At 42.8% G+C, this 20,261-nt stretch overlaps 1 protein-coding gene across 3 annotated transcripts in view; it reads right to left on the bottom strand.

Annotated features, from left to right (window-relative positions):
* LOC100221738 (unconventional myosin-X) overlaps nt 1-20,261 on the bottom strand; it is an 89,751-nt gene that overhangs the window by 44,907 nt on the left and 24,583 nt on the right. For 2 of the 3 annotated variants that reach the window (XM_030278342.4, XM_032749380.3), the window contains 11 exons: nt 16,866-16,990; nt 15,533-15,546; nt 14,855-14,939; nt 13,250-13,353; nt 11,796-11,925; nt 10,828-10,946; nt 7,063-7,209; nt 6,260-6,360; nt 4,324-4,390; nt 3,774-3,866; nt 52-120 (listed from right to left, as the gene is read on the bottom strand). In XM_030278342.4, coding sequence (XP_030134202.4) covers nt 52-120; nt 3,774-3,866; nt 4,324-4,390; nt 6,260-6,360; nt 7,063-7,209; nt 10,828-10,946; nt 11,796-11,925; nt 13,250-13,353; nt 14,855-14,939; nt 15,533-15,546; nt 16,866-16,990 — 1,054 coding nt within the window. Of the gene's footprint in view, nt 1-51; nt 121-3,773; nt 3,867-4,323; nt 4,391-6,259; nt 6,361-7,062; nt 7,210-9,900; nt 10,039-10,827; nt 10,947-11,795; nt 11,926-13,249; nt 13,354-14,854; nt 14,940-15,532; nt 15,547-16,865; nt 16,991-20,261 lie in introns of those variants that run through there. The other variant, XM_030278344.4, reaches the window with a different exon arrangement.

Here is a 20,261-nt window from a genome sequence, read left to right as displayed (position 1 = left end):
CAATATACCAGAATATACCAAGCACCTCACAAACACATCATGAACACCTACCTCCCCTGCATAATGTCTTATGCCAAACTGATGGTCTGTCACCCGAGGCTTCACATAGTAGGGGTTGCTCTGAAATAAAAGAAAAATAAGGTGTCTTATAATGCTGGTATAAGAATAAAAATTCAGTCAGGAACTCTGCCATGACTATGACAAGGCTGGGATGGGCAAGGACCTTTGCTCTTGCAGAGCCCGACCACATCTGCTGCAGCTATCTGCAGCTACATTACAAATATGTTACTCAAATTTAAGATGGAAATATCCAGCCCTTCAAGGCATTTCTCATGTGAGCAAGGGCTTGCAGAATCAAGGCTGCAGAGGCATGCCATGGATGAAATGTTAATTCTTGTGTGTCTGACACCTGAGGAGACTGAGCTCCACACAAACCACGTGGTGCAGGACACAGGATCAGGATGCAGGGAAAATGGCAGCTTTGCATAACACCTCCACACCTTTTCTTCATCAAAGGAAATAACATCCCAATTTCCTGTCCTCCTCTGTATTTTATCTTTCCTTGCACCTCTCTTTCCCTATATTCAATATTCAGTTTTCCTTTCTCTTTTTCCTCTCTCATTTTCCCCCTTCTTTCTTTGTTCTGTGAAAACCATTTTAACTATTTAAGAGCAGCCATGCTGCTCTAGACCAGTGATCTATCCAGCAGTATTCTGCCTCTAGCACTGGCTGTGTAGGATAGAGTACAAACAAAGCAAGTAAATTATACTTTCATTTTAATATTCCCTCAAACGCTAATTATTTCTATGAGGCCTGCCAAACTAGTAACCCCAAATGGATTTCTCTTTGAAATACTTGCTCATTCCACAAGTGAACCTGCAGACTTCTTGCAACTGGAGTGTCCTTTCACAGGGAGCTCTCAACCAACTACATAGAGAACTAGAGCTGCTTGCATTTAAGCCTGGCTTCCATTAGTCCCATCAATCTTCTACAGGCCATGTGTGACTTTTACACCCATCACACCCACCCAAGTTGCCTTGTCTCCACACTGCAGGTCCCTTCAAGGCAGTTTTCTGTAGCACTGAAGCTGTCCCAGACCTGCTGTTTACCAGTCCTGACAGAAGATCTCCATGAGTGGAGGGGCCCCGTGGTGTACATGGTTCAAAGTGAAGGTGATCTACAGGCTATACAATTCCGTAACTAAGTTTTCTACTTTTACTGTTAGTTTCCTGGGAGCTTTTACTACTTCTTTTGGGGATTTTTATTACTGCTGAGCCCCATGCTGGTATTTCCATGGAACTCCATCACAGCCTCTGTCTGGGTCTCACTCCTGAAGAGCAACAGTCAGTTCAGGGACCATCATTTCAAAGGTGAAATCAGGACTGTTTTCCTCAGGCACAGCATTTTACATTAATTTATGCTGCTTTTCATTTTCACTTTACAATACAATCAGTGTCATGAGGCCCCTTGCAGACCAGCCTTGCCCTGTGAGTCAGCAGAAAACCTCAGTTCTTGTAGGAGACTGTCTCACAATGCCCTCCTGTCATTGAGGTAACTGACCATTTACTTTCTGTGAATTTACACAACTGTGAAATCAAAACTATAGACTTATAGTTTCCTACTATACTTCTTAAAAATTAATATAATCCCCCACCTCCTCAGACAAAAGTTCTAAGAAAATTTTAAGTAACATGTTGCATGATGCTGTTTGTAATTCAGCTCTTCATCTTCAAGATCTTTTAGCAGTATTTAGCAGGTGGACAGCTTCTGATGCTGGTAATTTGTTGGTGCTACTGAAAATTTTTGCATGGTTGTTTTTCTTTTCACACTGATCCCATTTCATTGCTCTTCCCTTCCCCCCATACAGTCATTTTTTTCCAGCCACAAACTTCCCTGTCTTCCACTCCAAATACAATTGCTACTGGATCTCTCCTGTGGATTGGCATCTTGTTCTCCTCTCCCTCTCTACCAAGCCCTTATATTTCACCCATGCTTACAACGCTTTTGGTTCCTTCTGCTGTCTTCCCTATTGCTGCTCTCTCCAAGTTGTTTCAGAGGTCATATTCTCTTAAATCCCAGCTTTAGGCTTTTCCTCCTTAAGACTACAGCATTCCACAGAAAATACAGAGAAGAGGGCTTGTTCTCTTCAGGCTTCCCAGCAATGCTTGGCTGGATGTCTTCCAGTGCTCTTCCAGCCAGCACTAGAGACTTTAACTGGTATAAAAAATGCTTTTGCCTTCAGCAAATGCAAATCCTAGAGCACGCTCCACTCTTCCTCCCTGCACTTATAACTCAGCCTCTTCCATCTCTTGCAAGCTTCCTAGGGTTCCACATTAATTGCTATTGCCTCAAAGCAGACAGAGGTGACACTATGAACAGCTTAATGAAAAGGCTACTCAATGCACAGAAATCACCAAAAATAGCAACCAAAATGTAGTGGGGTATAAAGGAATGCAAAATAATACTGGCAGTCTCATGCTGCTGTACAATAAACCACAGGTACCTTCTTACCAAGGGAACTGCATTCTGGTCTGATTATTTATCTCAGAAAAGAATAGAGAAAAAAATATGTAGACAAATTCAGAAACGAGCAGCAGAAAGAAAGAGGAGCTTTGAAACGTCTCCATTTAGAAACAACGTGAAGAGCTTGGGACAGTTGAGAAAGAAAATTCATAACAAGTGATACATTAAAAATATTCATTAGTTCTATATTAAGAAATACCAACAATAGTTTTTAAAAAAGAAGGTAAATCAGGCATTCTCACATTTCTTGACCTGTAAGACAAGGTAAAGCCACAGTGGACTAAACTGAAGGCCTTGATTTAAGCCCAAAGCCGAAAGAAAGCATATATTTCCTCAAAGCTGTAAGTAGCCAACCAAAAGTCATTGCTATTGCTTCTAACTTGAACTCATCAGTATTACTAGCAGAGTTACAATGCAAATATGAAAAGTGAGAATATCTGCATGTATGCCAATTTAAAAAATTCAGATAAAGGATACAGATTTGTATGTTTTCAGGCTTGGATGAAGCCTGAATTAGATGACTAGAAAACATATTTGCTGACAATGCTCTTACTAAAGTAGTTAGTTATTCCATAAGTCCATGCTACAGGCTTTAATTCGCTTTGTTTTCAGTCTATTTACTATTTAGAACAAAGTGTTGGCTGTACCAGAGGCATGGCAAGGGATTGCTACAGTGATCTCAGCAGGGTTTCTGTGTCCCCAGGATAGCTTTCTGACCTGCACGAAAAAGTTCCACTACTGTGTCCAGAACACAAGACAGAGGATGAAAGAATTTAATTAATTAGGAACAATAAGAGAGCTTTCATTAAAAGTCATGAGGCAAAAGCCGTCCCCAGCCCCAGGAGACAGATTTGACATGCTCTGGAGCAGCCTGCTGTGAGTCAGCTGGCAGGAGAAACCCACACACACTGTGCAGCCACATCCTGTGCCTGGGGTGCTGCCTCGTGTCCCTGCAGAGCAGCAGAACCTGACTCCATCCCATGCTGCAAATTCAAACCTCCTCTGCCTGCAGCCTGTGGAATGCACACTCCCTTTTCTCTATGTGCACAGGAGACCATTCTCAGGTTGCTTTACATATTATTGTTGTTCAGTGCAGCCTTATTAAACACTTGCAGGTTCAGGCCTAGGGCGTTTTAAATTTACTGCACAAAGCACATATTTTACATCAACAAAACCTTCACTTTAGGTTTTGAAATGCTGATGGGGCTAACATACTGATCATTTGCCTGCCAGGTTATTTTCTTACTTACCATATGCTGGCTGTGAAGTTTTTCCAGAAGGGTGTTGTCTGTGCCTTTGGGGAATCGACTCTCTTCATTCACCAAAGCCAGTAGACCTAGTTTCTACAGCCAAACAAGAGACAAGCTTTTACAGTCAGCAAAAGCTTTAACTACACAGCACCAAGCCAAGAACTGGAGATCTGAACAGACCATTGAGCAATAACCCTTGAGTTATACCCAGCAAAACTCAAACTGAAAGCTGAATTCTGGACAGTTAATGCATTCAGCAAGCAGATCTTAAGTGGAGATTGTTTATTAAAAATTCACATTAAGGTCTTACTTGAATGATAATCCTTGTCTAAAACTATGACACCATTTCTAAGCTGACTCTCAACAATTAGCCAAGATCTGCTTTCATGAGCCAGGACCATGGGTAGAACAGCTCATACTTTTACCAGGTCACTATGGGAAGAGGATCTAAGCAACTATCTGCTTTTAAAACCAGGAAATGACAGGAAAGATCTCAAAACACTCAGCAGTTCCCACTGATCCCTACAAACTGTCACAGGTAACTGCTTACCTTCTCAATAAGGTCCAGGCACTCTGCATTATCCATCCAGTCAATGGCTTCCCAGTTTATCCCTTCCCTGATAGTCAAGAACAAACAGAACAAAGTTGTGAATAGCAAGATCCAATGTCCTGGGGTGTAGGAGAGCAGAAGTAACTGAGCCTGGCAGCTGTCCCAGGACCCAAGATGATTTGCAGGAATTAGGCTTTGCTATGGCTGAGGAAAAAGAATAGGGGACACAATGCACTGCTAACAGGAGATGGAATTAAGAGACAGCCTTTCTTATCCATACCAGCGACTTAGAATGATGCTCTTCTTATAGTCATTGAGCAAATTTCACATTAATTTTAAGCCTGTGCTCTTTCTGGAGTGACAAGCACCATCCCACACAGTGGTGAGGATGGACAGTTTGCTACACAGCTTCAAGAGTCAGCTGCAAGCCACCAATCTAGAAAGCAGGCCTGAAGCACATCTGCCAGAAGACTCAACTACAGGTCACAGGTCCACCAGGAGAAGAGACTGGAGAGAGTTTCCAGGGAGACTTTTGAAGAGGATGACACAGATAAGCTTTGGCCTGTCAGGCGGGGAGCCTACAGGGTGGCCCTGCATCTTTCAGAATAGGAGCTGATGTAGGTACAGAAGTGCAATAATGTGCTTTGAAAATCACCCATGACATTCTGTTAATCTGCTGAATGTGTTTTTCCCCCTTACTATCTTCTTATACTCCCATAATACAGGATATGTCTGTTTTCAGAATTCAGAGAAGCCTAGAATAATTCTTAAGAATACAAGGAAGACTAGAGGCTATGTGTGAAGCTACTTACTGACATTCTGATACCTCCTCCTTTCAGGTGGAGACTAACATTTTGAAGATAGTGCAGCTGTTGCCCCCAAATGCTTCATTCCAGGCTTCATACTTTAAGGTTCAAAGCATCGAGATACATGAGTCTACTTACTAAGCCTGAGGAAGCAGTGCTTATATGGTGAAAGATGAGCTTTATGTACATTGCCTTAGAATTATTTGATATGCAGTAAATTAAAAAACCTCACTCAAAAAAAATCTCATTCCTTCCAAAGTTCAGCTACATCTGTGCAACCATCAGGAAAGAATAATTTGTCATGATGGTACCATTTTTAATACAAGATTCCTGCAATGGTGGAACTGGCCTAGGAAGTGAGTGCATAAATAGCCTTGCAATTTTATAGTCTTTAGAATTTAATGAATTGCCTATTCAACCGTCTCCCTTTACAAGGCTGCTCTCATTTGCCCTCACTGACCCTGTTCAATTCCTTCATTCACAAACATAAAGGCTTCTGTTTCAGAGCAACAACTGAAGTATTTGACTAGCAGCCTTCTCTAGAAGCAGAAATACTCTAGAACATCACAGGTACTTCACAAAATACAATACAATATGAAGCCCACAGAAGAGGAAAAAGCTGTGCAGAAGGCTGCAAGCTCAGGAAACAGTCTGGTGTAAATCTTGCTGAGGAAAAGAGTGCTTTTCATAATATAGGAATCTCTAGGACAGAAAGAGCTGTCAGATATCTCTAATTGTCTACCTTTAGGGAATTTCCTTTTTGCACACCAGGATTCTAATCTGCATTACACCACCAAAGCCATAGGTAAATCATTACCAAATTCAGTAATACTCTATGACCATGTACTCTAATGGGTTAATGCCCAGGAACTTTCCATTCAGCTTAGAGACAGAAGGAACTCTGGAATTTCTAAACACTACAATTGAGAATGCTTTTTCCTGGAGACAAGGGACTTATGCTGGCAAGCACATGGACAATGCTTAACAAGACCCATCCACGGTCAGGGCTGTACTAAGGCCCAGCTGTCTCTCCTGCTTCAGTGGTAGGGACTGAGCAGCACAGGAGGAATGATGTCCTCCCTCCTACTACCCAGGAAAGCAGTGGGGCCCCCACTCCCACTGCTGGTCACCTGTTGTACTCCAGCTGCTCCAAGGAGAAGATGTGTTTGTTGAAGTATTCCTGAAGTTTCTCATTTGCATAGTTAATGTTAAACTGCTCAAAACGATTCACCTGCAAGAAGAAACAATTATAAAATTTTACATTCTTGTTCCTGAGCTCTAAACGAATCTATACCAGCAAAAGGGAAGGTGCCAGGCTTGGAGAAGAGCCAGAGAACATAGTGGTGTCAGGTGGATATGAGCAGGGCAGTATGGAGAGGTCCACTAGGAGAACAGCTTTTGTAACCCATGCAAGGTTATTCAATAAACCTAATTCATAGTAAAGCATGCTAAAGACAATTATGGTTTTTTTTCTTGGAAGAAAGAAGTAAATTCCCTCTTAGGTCACAGGGCTTTCTCTTCTGTGAAGTATCTGAGCAGTCACTCTATGACTGTTCAACATACATCCCACATCAGCTGTAGTTAGAAACATTACATGCAGGATTCTCCACACAGTGCAAAACAGAGTTAAACAAACAATGTACGTGTAGGATTTGGATAGCTGGTTTGCATACAAATCAAAAATTCAGTATTATCTATCAGAGCAGATATGCATAGGGTCTGTATCATAAACCAGACCTTGAACATCAGCTTGTATGAATATGGCTGGCAGAAATGGGCAGCTTAATATATCTTTCTGCTTTCAGGGGAAAGTGGCAGGGTAGAGACTCCAGAATTCCCTATGCTATCCTTACCAGGATGCAAACCCACCAAAGTTTCTTCCAATATGCATCAACATCACCAAAATCAGCCCCTCCAAAAACAAAATCTTGACCTGAAAGTTCTCGAAGCCAAAGATATCCAGGATGCCCACAGACTTGAAGTTTTCCTTGCCTTTGATCTTCGTATTAATCTTGCTAATGAGCCATGAAAAACACTGGGAATAGAGTGCCATAGAGAGGGAGTCCCTGGAGTCAGCTGCCTGCAAATACAGAGAGAAAAAAATTAATCACAAAGAGAACAGAAGACATAAGAGCCTCAGGAAACTCTATGGGACTTTAGGTTCCTCCATGCCTCTTCAGGTTTCTCAGCCTCTGTACTGGCTGTGTACAGTATTTATTTGTATTGCAGTATTTATTTGTAGTGCAGTATTTATTTGTAACAAGTTTTCACATAGCCAGGCCACACACAGACAAGCCATAATCTTTGGGTGACTGCACTTGAGAGGGTGAAGGAAGTAACAAAATCAGTGACATTTTTTGGAACAAGTGCTGGGACAGGGAAGGTGGCAAAATACCTCACAACTAAGCCCACAGCAGTAATTTGTATCACCTGAGCCAACATTTATAGTGACAGGCAAAGTATCTCGGTTCAGTACTCCTAGTAGAGCTGCCAAATGGGTGCCTGCTCAGTCTTCAAAAAACTGGTAGGGCAGGATTTAATAGAATATTCTATCACCAAGTTATCCTCAAACATTCCCTTTCCAAAACATTCCTGCAAACAGCATTATCCTACTGGAATCCAATTAGGCTGGCCAACAGCCACGACACATGCCCCAGAAGTTCATGGGTTGAAACTTTGCTGCAGTTGACCCAACATCCCATGCAGATACCATAACCAAGTGTCATACATGGAAAAAATAAACCGCAATCACTAACAGGCAGTAGATAATTGAGTGCATGTAAACGTGTGGATGAACAACCAAAATCAAACTTTTGGTATCTCAAGCAAAAGACTACTACCTGATAGCTGCACAAGAAATGGGCTGGTTGCATATTTTGTTAACGCTTGGACAAACAAAAGCTCTGCACCTTAAATCCTCCAATTAATAAAGAGACGTGAGAACCACAAATTTAGAGTCTGATCATGTGCTGCCCTTCTGCACATACACTATCTAGAATGGGAAAACAGAGTTTAGAGTTCTGGAAAGGCAAGAAGGTCAAAAATAAGGGTCCCTAACAAGATGACATATCTCAGAGGACAGAAAAAGGAGTCAGGAGAGAAGATGGCAAAGATCATGACTGGAAGAAAGATGCTGGAAGTGGGGAAGATTCTGGAGATCAGAGACATGGAAATAAATGTCAGGGCATGCCCAAGGACCTTGGCTGGTAGCATCTGAGACTGGTAACTAGAACTGCACAATATAAACCCAATAAGCTTTTGCTCAACCCTCTTGGACAAAGCTGCAAACTCCCAACTGGGAAAAGAAGTTGACATCTAGAGAATTCCAGAGAATGTAATGCTGAGGGGCAAGCGAGCCAGTACATGAAATAATCAAGTAGGGTGAAAACGGTAATCTTGTCTTTTCATAAATAAACCGCAGTAAATAGATTACAGGCTGCTTCCCCTGTCTCGCCTGTGACACCAGCAGGGCAACTGCTTCAGTAGGCCAGACCAGCAATGACAGATCTAAATGCACCCTCGCCCCCTTCAGTTTTACAGCCCTAAATAACATGAGCACTTTGCTAATGGCACAGGCCAACTGTTTCTGATTCCTTCCAGTGTCTCACAAACTTCTGAGACCCAGCCTGCCAGATCCTCCTTTTCACCCAGCCACACTGGTTTTATCCTCCTTTCTCTTCCTAGGTACTATTTCCTCTTCAGCAGCTCAAATTTGACACAGAATAACCTCCCTTCTCTAAAGAGAACATTTCAAAGCATGAGCACACATGCCTTTTCTGGCTATTTCTTCTCTCCATCAGATGATCTGCCTTATTGGCTGGGACTAAGAATGCCCTCGAGGCCATGCCTCTGTAGTGTATCTGGCTATGCAGCAAGCTGAACACATTTTCCAGGAACAGGACCTCCCCATCCAGCTGTAAGCAAAGCCACTTTCCCCACAATATGGCTCAAATGAGATTCTCAAAGGCACCTTTCATCCTCCCAGCTTTGCCTGCCTTTAGGCCAGTTCATCCATTCAGCCCACTGAAATGTCAAAGCTCAGTGGGTAACGAGCCCATTACATAATGAGAAATCCCCAGCAATTCTACCCCACCACAAGTGGGAATCAGTGGGTGCAGCACTTAGGGCTTGGGCAGGAACAGTCTTTACAGGCCCAGTGTTGAGTACAACAGGCTCACCTAATGTGGACAGCCAAACAGCAGCATCCACTTGCTATCACAATTTTCTTGTGGCCTTGGTACTTCATCGGACTGTAAGCAGTAAACGTGGGGTCCAATACACACACATGTCAGGAATAGCTACACCATCAGGGAAAGATGTCTCTGTGCAGGGAGACTCTGTAAAGCCTACAATTGCCATTGGTGTGGACTGCAGAAGTGCCTCTGGTATTATCTGTTATCCAACCTTGAGCACTGCTAGAGGAAGATGTGGCTTATTTAGAATAGACAGCTGAGAAGAAAAGTGTGGTGTTTGATATTGAGGATATCTACCACTAACTATTTTTCACAGGCTGAAAAATACTTTTCACATAATTTCACTGCAAGGAAAGGTCACAGACTATGCAGGAAAATGAGACCATTTCTTAAGGGCAAAACTTAGTTTGTGATATATTAGCATGTGTATCCACAGCAAGAAAACACGCAACTACTCTACCATAATGAGCACTGCTGAGACTTCAGCTTGAACACAGTGCCCAGTTAGGGGCACTCCACTTCTTAAAAGATGTGGGTAAACAGAGACAGAAGACAAAGAGATTTAGAAAATTACTTACAAGGAAGCACTGAAGGAACTGGATTTTTAGCTTAGAAAAGAGAACACCACATGAAAAACTTCACAGAAGCCAAAGCTTGTAAGGTGGACAGCTGGGATGTCAAAGGTAATCTAAAATATGAGGAAAATCTTTTCAACTCCAGACTCCAGCTAAAGCAGGATACTTAAAGATGCTGTGAAATTCCTTCCATGGGAAATCTGAAGGAAAGTTAGACAGACATCCATCAGAGAGAGTCTAGTAACTCTGGCTTCTCTGCCAATGTAGGCGTTGGATTGATAACCCTCTGCAGTCTGTGCCAGCACATTATTTCCATTACAGATGTTCATTTTGCTATAACATGGTGCCTTTTCCATCCTAGTAATAGTACTCCTTGTCTTCCAGTGTCTTGCATTTCATTTATGACAGAGGATTTTCTACAGTGCATGGACCTAAAACACCAAGAGTGCCCTCAAGTGATATCAGCAACACCACAAGAGCTACGTATCAGTTTATTCGGTCCTCCTTTGTGGTTGTATGGATCTGGAAAGAAGTTGCTGTGGGGGTAACTGCCTAACATCTGCCAAATGTTTTGTGGGAATTGTGTGCCAGTTTTTACTTTCCAGTAAACACAGTGCAACCTGGGAGTTCTGCAGGTTAAAGCATGCACACAGGCACCACAAAGCATCTGATGTACCTTCTGCATGACACAAGTATGACCAGCTCCTGGTGAGTGAAGGTGACTTAAAAACAGTATTGTGCACTGGCATTTGCAGGTGAAGTCCCCTGTAAAGCCTGAAAAGCAGAGTCAATGCTGGGACCTGAGCTACCAATAAGCAAAATACCTGAGGAAACAGGAGGCCCTAGGCTGGAATGGGTGACACAGGAGGAAGACTCAGGGCCTGGAAATGCAGAAGTGGCAGAAGTGGAAGCATACACTAAGACACTTACCTGCTCCACAGTGAGAGGGGAGCTGATCTCTTCCCCACGCAGAATCATGGACCTCTGTGTCAGCACTTCGGAAAGCTGAAAGGGATCTAAGCCCAGGAGGTCACTGGCAACATTCAGCACTGAAAGGAAGACACATGTTTTTCTCCTGCATGGATCCCCATCACTCATAGGGATATTTTTGCAGCTTGGTGAGGAAATTCCAGGGACTTCTACAAGGCAGGTGAATAAACCCCAGCACAAAACACACTCCCCCTTACTTGATTCTCTTGGGCATACCCAAAGCTTTAAGTTCACATACCCAGTCTGAGGCTCATATACCCTTTATAGAGCACAGTCAGATACTGATGTAAGTCAGCATTCCTGCTGACAACAGGAAGAGCAAAACCATGTGTAAGACTCAGCACCAGCAAAACACTGCATGACAAGATATGTTTTTGTAAAAGCACAATACTGCAATCTGAGCATGGGATTGCTAAACTTGTATGTTAAGAAGAGAAGCAATTAACTTAAGACTTGAAACATTTGTAATACATTTTTATTGTTTCTGTCTGTTTTGGGACTTACTGTGCAGACCAACTCAGATTAAATAACTTTAACAGAGTGCACACTAGCAACTGCTTCAAATGAAGATGAGGGAAAGTCTCTAACATCACTTTTATCACAAACTCCTTCCTGATCCTGTTTCTTCCATCTCTTTCAATCCAAAAGAGAAACTGTGAGGCGCTGGACTCAGTCTGAGAACATCAAGGAGCACAAATGCATCACAGGCCACAGACCAACTAAATCCCACTGGTACCCTGCAGCCGTGCATCCTGTGGCAATGCTTCTGTATAGTTAAACTACAGGGAACCTGCTGGTGAAAGTACTACCAACCATCATAACAGAGGGAGAAATGAAAAAGGAGAGGGCTTTACTGAGGGCCTTATGGGGCTTTGCATGGCCTGCCAAGTTGCTACGGTCCTACTTACCTGCTTTTGTTGTAACCTGGGCCCCACCGGCTGTCATGAATTCAACGTTTCCCAAATGAAGTGTGCCAGAAAGAAGTTTGAAGATGTCTCTGATTTCTTCAGTGCTGAAGTCCACCACCTTCATGGCAGTCTATGCAAAACCAAACAGCTAATGTTAGCTGTATGTACATGCATACACCACAGCCAGGTCCAGTATGATGTACAACTCAGAATTACCATCACCATGAATACAAATGAAATGGGATGGCACAGCACCTCTCTGAGCTATACATTTGTCAGTGATCTTTACTGTCTCCCAATCTCTCTTACATTTACTCTACTGACACCTAAGGCAGCCATTTCCCCATCCTCAGGTTGGACTTTGCTGCCACCACTGACGGTCTGTCACAGGAAGAACATGTTTGTGCCTGTGTGAGGAAATGCTCCCCTGAACACTGGCAGCACAGGTTACAGATGTTACGGGATGGCTTCCACATTCTCACTTATTTTCTTCCCTGAAGGATGGATCCGTATAAGATACTTAATTTACTCTGATCCACATAACCCCCTTAATTCATTCTTAGTATAGTAGATTTATGCAACAAGATTTAAAACCAGACTTTCAGCATTAACTGTTAGATGGCTGGTAAGAGATTATCAGATAATAAGGAAGTATGGCTTCCTTAATTCCCTCTTAATGCCTGCATGTGAGCCAGAGTTTTTTGGGCATAAATTGACTTTGAGAGGTAGGACCTAGTCTTCATGCATTCACCCTGTCAGTGGGGCACTCTGGAGTTGTAGTTCCCTTCTTTCCGCCAGCATCTCTTCAGCTGAAGAATAAATGCCATATTGCCATTGAGACTTCTGCTGTACAGGTACTGCCTCCCCTTAAATCACACCTAACCAGGAGGTACTGAAATCCTAAGCTGACTGTACTCATCTTGCCTATCTGGTTTCACCTACATTATTAAAGCCTTCAGGCCAACAAGCATTATCAAATAAAACATGAATTTGCACATCCATCCTGCTAATCCCTTAACCTATGATAAACATGTGTCTGTTAAATCTCTGTGATATTTCAGAACAGGTGATTTACCCAGGTAATATAACTTCACTGGAATATTTCTGGAAAACAGTACCTTCAGACCAAACTCTTCCCCTTCAGATTCAGTCTGGGTTTCCTGAATCAGGCTATCTAGGAGGCTCCCATAAAGCATTCTGGGGTGGGGTTCTGCTCCCCCAAATTCTCTATCATTCTAAATTATTATTCATATTGACTGTTTCCCAAATTCCCCAATTTCTGTACACTAAAGCCACTTTTTGAGTCTTGTTTTAGCTGAGTTTTGGACTTGCTGAACACCAAATTTTGGCTTAGGGCAAATCATTTCTGCCTGTGAGATCTAGACCATGCAGCATGTTTAGTCACTGAGACTGTGCCCAAAAGTTCAGGAGGAGTTAGGACTGGCTGGACTCACCATGACCTTACTGAACATCTCTACATCATTCAGGTTCTCATCAGTCACACAGCCAGACTGGTTCAAGTAGCGATAAGTCTCTGGCTCACAGAGGGAGAGACTCTCTGCAACAGAAGAAAAAGAGGCAGGGGAGAGACAACAATTTATTTAGCAATCAGTCTTTTAGTTCATGGAAGAGGAGGGTGTGCTGTAACAAAGCTTGCAGATGCTATGCAAAATATCTTAGAACAGTCAAATCCCAAGCTGCAGAGTCTCAGAAGAATATCTCAATACTGAATTGACTCAAGAAAAAAACTTTTAATTCTAGCTCCAAAAGTGTACAGAAAAATTGTCTAAACTGTATGCATATGGTAATGACCTCTAAATTAGATATGATCACTTGACATAGAGTTCAGACAGTCATGGTCAGATTTCTGAAGACATTCAGTGCTAAGCAGCAGTTAAAAACTGAATATAGTTCACAAAACTAAATGTAAAACCAGAATTAGGTCTCTGTATATTTGCTGTGCAACCACATCTTAAACACTATCTGCAGATTTGATCCCCCATTTTGAAAAGAACGTAGGAGGATTAAAAGATCAGTGGAGAAAGAAGACAAGGATGATCAAGAGCCAAAACCACATTACAGATGGGAAGGTGAAGCAGCCTGGGACATCAGCTTAGAGAAGTAGATGGGGAGGAATAGCAGAGATCTGCTGAAGAAAAGAATCTGTTTTGCTTGTTTTCCCTAAGCAATTGATAATCACCATGATCCCCACTATTTTCCTTTGTTTTAGATTGATCTCTGAATTGACCTAAGTAGCCATTCCTGCATGTACCCCCTAAAACTGAAATCCTACTCCCTCCTACTCTGTCAGGCCCAAATCTTCCACTTGATAATCCTAACACAGAGAAACCAAAAGCATAAAGAAATTCCCCAGGCCCTCAAAACCAGAGTGCAACTGTAACATGTTCCTGCCTGCCTATCTGACCTCTCCAGAAACACCATCAGTGCTCAGCAATGCCTGGGACAGACACACACAAAAGTTGATAGAGGGATGCTGCACTACAAAGAGCATTCATCCACAGGCAGCAGCTGCCACTTTCTCTGTGTCCACTCTGTGTCCACTTTTTCACACCCAGCTCTCCCTTCCCCAAGTACAGAGCTATAAACCCTTTGTTCAGACACAAGATATGTATTGGCTCTAGTACCTCCACTACATCGCTGGTTTTTGTAATTCTTCCCTCTACTATTACCTATACTGAAGATTTGTTCTAAAAATCTATCTATCCATCCATCTTTTGAACTCCTTGAACAGCTCCCACCAGCTGAATCAAGGCTCTTTACCCTTCTTCTGCTTCTAGCCAGTTCCATCACCTCATCACTTTGCACATACTTTTTCCTTCAGCACAGAATGCCTGAAGTCTTTTCTCATAAGGAATTTCTGTCATCCTCAGCCTCTTTCTCTTAACTCTCCTTTCTGTTTCCCACAAAATCACCAAATGGCTGGCCTTCAAGAAGAAACTACATATCAAGTTTGTGAACTATTCATGTTCTGGCTTACACCTGGTTCACATGTTGGACTAGAAACAGGACAAGAGACATACCTCAGAAAATGAAATTACCTTTCTGCTCCCCGCTCACACCAGCTAGCAGAGCATAAAAGATGTGGTAATTCCGCTCCCCGGGGTTCTGATGTACCACCCTGTTCTGAAACAAAGAATACAAGAGTAGCCAGCAGAAAAAGATCAGACTTGTGGTTGCAAAGGCAAAGAGAGGACGGGGATACAGGTAAATCTCCAGGGCCAATGCACAAGAGGGGTTTCTGGCTATTTAATGATGGTTTTGTCTAAGTAAATTCTACATCAAGATCTTTGTGGCTGAGCACCTGAGCATACACATTAACAAACTGAACTTTGTCAGTTCTGGCCAGCTCCTCAGTGAATTCCTGACTCCAAAGTAAACTACATCCAATCAGAGATGCCTGCATGTGGAGTTGTACCCCATATGCTCCTCTGTGGAGCTGCATTTCCAGGTACTTCTCTCTCCCTTTCTCCTCGGTAAACAGCTCTTTCTTGGAGTGTCTCTGTAATGCACAGAGTTTATCAAAGTTGGGAGAACAGGTTGTGATAGATACAGAACAAACATTGCTCCTCTGCCTCTTCCTCAGCTGGGACAGTTGCAGTAGTAACACCTCAGGAGCTGATGTCTACACACTGCAGTGCAGACAGCCTCATCCAGGAGGTGACCTGGCACTGCCACACCTTCTATGAGGAGAGGGACTCAGTAGAGGTGATACCTACCTTTTCCAGTAAATCTGAATAGCATGTTAAGGAAAAAACATCCAAGTGACAGAAGCACAGATTTCTTGGTAGGCAAAAAAATCTTCTAGACACATTGGGATGAACCCTGCAACCAGCAATAAATTATGAAATAACTGACACTTTGGAAAGTAGGTAAAGAGTGGTTCTAAACATCATATATCATCCTCTCTATTCACTGTCCAAGGAGGTATGATGTACCAAAGATCTATTTAAAAGGGCAGGGCCAAATAGAGCATAGATAACCTAACAAAAGCTGAGCCACATTAGGGACATCTAGAAAGATTAGAGGCCACTGTTATCTGAAAGTCTGCATTGCACACGGCAAGTATGGCACCAGTTCACATTGCTCCTGCAGGAGACTGCTATCTTAAATCTACTGACAGCACAAAGAGCAGAGGCCAAACAATCCAAGCCTGTCATTTACAACAGCAGTAAATTAATCTGGCTGCTACTCCAGTGCCAACTGGTGTGGTTTGCAGTCAGCAGCAGCTTTGAACATACATCAGGAAATGTAGCCAGGGCAGCTTTACCTGCCTCATGGAGACAGAAGATATGTCAAAGCCTTTGGGAGAGGGGTACCTGGCCATACAGGGAAGAAAGTCTTCATGGCTCAACACAGTTTGACTGTATCCAATCTCCACTGTCCTTCTTGTCACTGGAACAGGCTCCCACAGAAGTGGTCATGTCACCAAGCTCAGAGTACAAGGAGCATCTGGACAATTTTCATAACTCATATGATTTCATTTTAGGTAGTCTTGAGAGGAGCAGGGAGTTGGACTTAATGATCCTTAGGGGTCCTTCCCAACTTGAGATACTCTGTGATTCTATGACTAGGGTTCCAAGGTCCTCTGAACATGGCAGCCCAAAACAGGGACTCATAATTCTCTTCTGCACCCAAATATTTTGCAGGATATATTTATTCTAACTTTGGTCTCACTTTTCTCAATCAGGAATGCACTGGCAGAGCTAAGATAAGTGAACAATTTTATGTGGAGCAAACAGAATGTAGTGTCAACCTAGGGGATCTTCCCAGGCAGAAAATTCCAGGGTCTTAAGTATCAAGTGTTGAGATTAACGAAGTGAAAAGTCAAACTACGCCCCACCTAATGCAGTACTGAGACAAAAGGTTCCCAGAATTAGCTGCTGCAGAGCCACAAAACAAACACTTCTTTCCTCTTTAAGTTGCAAATTTGCCCACAGTTGTAAATTGACTTTGAAGAACTTTGATGAGGGATTTCCTGACCTACAATGAGTTCCTCCTCCACCTCTCTGCTCACTCAATCCATTTCTGGTCCATTGCAGAAAAGGATACAATCAGTTACTCGGCCTCCCTGGATGTGTCCGTGCTGAGAGAAGTGCAGCTGGATGAACTTGCCAAAGCGGCTGGAGTTGTTGTTATAAACTGTCTTGGCATTTCCAAAGGCCTCCAGAATGGGGCTGTAAAAAAAGGGAATGAAGATATGATTAGTGATGGGATACCATTAAAACAAAGTCTTTTGACATTTGCACACTGTGTTCTGTCACGAGAGATTTATTTGTTACAGCACCAGCCTGGACAAGCAGGAAGAGCTCAAGGGAAAGGAAGGATGGCAAGAGCAATTTAACACGCTGCTAGATAAATTTTAAACCTTTGGGATTGCAGTTAATTAAATCAGCCCCCAGTCTGTATGGGCAGCTGGCGCACACAATGTCAAGGGTGCCAGTGTGGCTTCAGGAAATGAAAGGTGGCAAGAGCCAGCCAGGCTGTGTCCTCAACACAGCACATCTCATGAATGTAAGTGTGTTTTTTCAAGAATTTTCAGAAGCATCAGACATATATAGCAAACACCCTGTAACTTTAAACCACATACTTCTATATTCATTCTACCTTCTTTCCTTATGCCTTTGATAAACCATCTCTTAAAAGTACAGACAAACATCTTCAAACTAACATACAGTAATAAAACAATTTGTTTGACACTTAAATTTGATACTGGAACAAGTATACATAGGTCCCTCTTGCCTAAATCTTGCTTAGGCTGATATAAGCTACATGGTTTCCAAGTAGAGGGACTATACCCACACTATAGATTTGAAAATTACATTCTAAGAAAGTGACATCCACTTCAGATCAAAAAAAAGGAGCAAAAAAATCTATCATGAAACATCAAACCAGCCACAAATTGAAGAATTTTGTCTGCTGTTCACCTTCTCATCTTCAGGAAAAAACAGTTAAAATGCTTGGTACTTGCCTCACAGAACAGTACAAGGGAAAAGCCTAAACCACTCAAATTGACACACAGAATCCAGGATTAAAATATTCATTTCTGCAATTAAGCCAATTCCAAAATAATCTGAAGGGCTGACAAGCAAGAAATCACAGAGATGCTACAAGAACAGCCTGTATGTTTTTGTGTCTAATTTTAAAACATACATAGCTTTAAACAAAAATTATTGCTGTTACTATCCTGAGAAATATTGGCTTTTAAACATCTCCACAGATCTACTGTGCAGTCCTATGGGAGACTGGGGCAAATATGGGATTATTCACAAATTAGTAAATTCAGCATAAAAAAATAACCACAACTAGTGACACCCTGGAGCTTGCAGAAGGCTTTAGGCCCTCTGAGTGTTAGCTAAGGGAGAGATGCGCTTAAGGAAACAGTCAACAACCTTCAGTAAAATCCAGACAATATTTTCCTAACATCTGTTGAAACAATCGCTTTCAAGTAACAAGGATAGCAATGAAAATTCCTCTATTATAACACACTAAAACCATTGAAATGCCAGTTAGAGAAGTCTGGGTGCACACATCAGGAAAGTTCCTTGCCCTGAAGAATTTGAACTCCAAGACCCACACCTCTGAAACAAGTATGTAAATCAGGACATTGCACAGAAATATCCCACTGAGCACATCACTGCCACGAACCAGCAAAATTAACAGTGACAGACAGGAAAAGGGAGGACAGGGTTATGTTAGATGACCACCACAGATGCAGTGGGAGTGGGGAGCCAGCTAGCCAATCTTTGTGGCTCTAAATCATGTTAAATTATATAAGAAAAGCACAAGGAAATATCTTTATAGCTCAGTTTGGCAATGGGCTCACACACATGAGTGTGAAGTCTTTCAGGCTTGGGCGGGGGGGAATAAGCAGAAGGGTGTCTGAGCAGTTGCAAGGCAGAAGGGGGGATGAGCTGGTTCAGCCAGGAATGAGGGCAGGGGGCCTGGGCTGAGCAAATGGCCTGTGCCAGCAGTACATCACAGCATGGCACCTGAGGCAGAAGTGAACTGCAAGGCGGAGCAGCACATCAGGAAGGTGATGCTGGCTGCTCGCTGCATGTGTGGGTAGGATGCACTCCAGCATTCAAAATAATGGGAACCAGTTTCAGCAGGGCAGCAGAAAGTGAAGTCTGGAGTTCAGAAATACTGCACCATGTGCAGTTCAGGATCAGGTGCACAACTGAAGACAAAAAGATTTGAAGACTTGGGGGATGAATAGCAGGAAGGGTGGTTATACTGTCAGCAGTGGCACCCAACATGGAGAAGGGAGCTTCAGAGTGAAGCAAGCAAGAAAAAAAACTGGAAGCTAGCAGAATTTTTAACAAACTGATGGATATTTTCAAGAAGGAAAAGAAAGAAAATCAACAGTGCCAAAGGAATTTTGAGAGCCTGATTTGTGAGAAATACACCAAGCATGGAAGTTCCAACACAAGCAAATTATAGAAGGTTGATGAACACTTTGTTTGTGATGCTGTCTGAAATGGAGAAAGAATCCAGCATTGTTTCTTGGTATTTACTGGTCTGCAAGTGTGAAAATCCACCATAAGTGAACCTGAGGAGGTCCACTGTCAGAGCAAGTGCAGCTGAACTCCAACACATGAGGTAGGGTCCACAGGAGCAGCAGCAGCTTCTGGGGCTGGGCCAGGCCTTCTGCTTCTTGTCTTCAGAGCAAAGGTGACAAATCAGATTCTCTTGCACTCATATTGCAATAGTTCATGTAGCACTAGAGATGTACATGGAACAGGTTGTGATCTTTTTCTTCACTCCAGCTGACAGCTGTGGCATCTTACAGACTCAGGAATCACCTACCCAGCATCATAAGCCCTCTGGATCACTGTCAAGTTATCACTTAACTGCTAAGAATGCTTGAGCCTTCTAAGCCGCTTGCCTTAAAGCAGATTTTGCAGATCTTGAGTCATGACTATACTCCTCTTCAGAGCTTTTTCCAATTTGCCTCCATGCCTGCTAAGACTTGCACACCTGCAAAGGATAAATCATCCAGCAGCAGTCTCTGGAACACCAGGTCCAAGGGCAGCAGCCCTTCTGCTCAAGGCTGCTCTGCTTTACAAGGACCTAAAACCCAGTGTTCTCACAGCTGCCTCCTCTGGAGGCTTCTGCAACTATCACAGGCTCCATCTGGGACTAATCTGCAGCCTCAACCTTGACAGTACCAAACAGCAGGACTGCCAGCAAGGTCCTTCAGCCACAAGCAAGACAGTCTGGGAAATTTTAATGTAATTGGTTTAATATAATTCAGGTATTAAGGAAAACAAGGACACAGACAACAAAACAGATGTATCTTTCCTGCCTCTTCCCCAGGCTTACCTGAAGTCAAACACCTACTGTCCTCCATTTCTTAGCCTCAGCTTTCTTTTATACCTCAGGTTACACCCACTCCCTCAAAATTTCCCCCAACACAGCAGCACAGGAGCCTGGGGTCACACTCAG

This window comes from Taeniopygia guttata, chromosome 7, assembly GCF_048771995.1.
Source record: "Taeniopygia guttata chromosome 7, bTaeGut7.mat, whole genome shotgun sequence".
NCBI lineage: Eukaryota > Metazoa > Chordata > Aves > Passeriformes > Estrildidae > Taeniopygia > Taeniopygia guttata.
The sequence above is the reverse complement of the archived record's forward strand: the minus strand, read 5'-3'. Positions and strand labels throughout refer to the sequence as shown.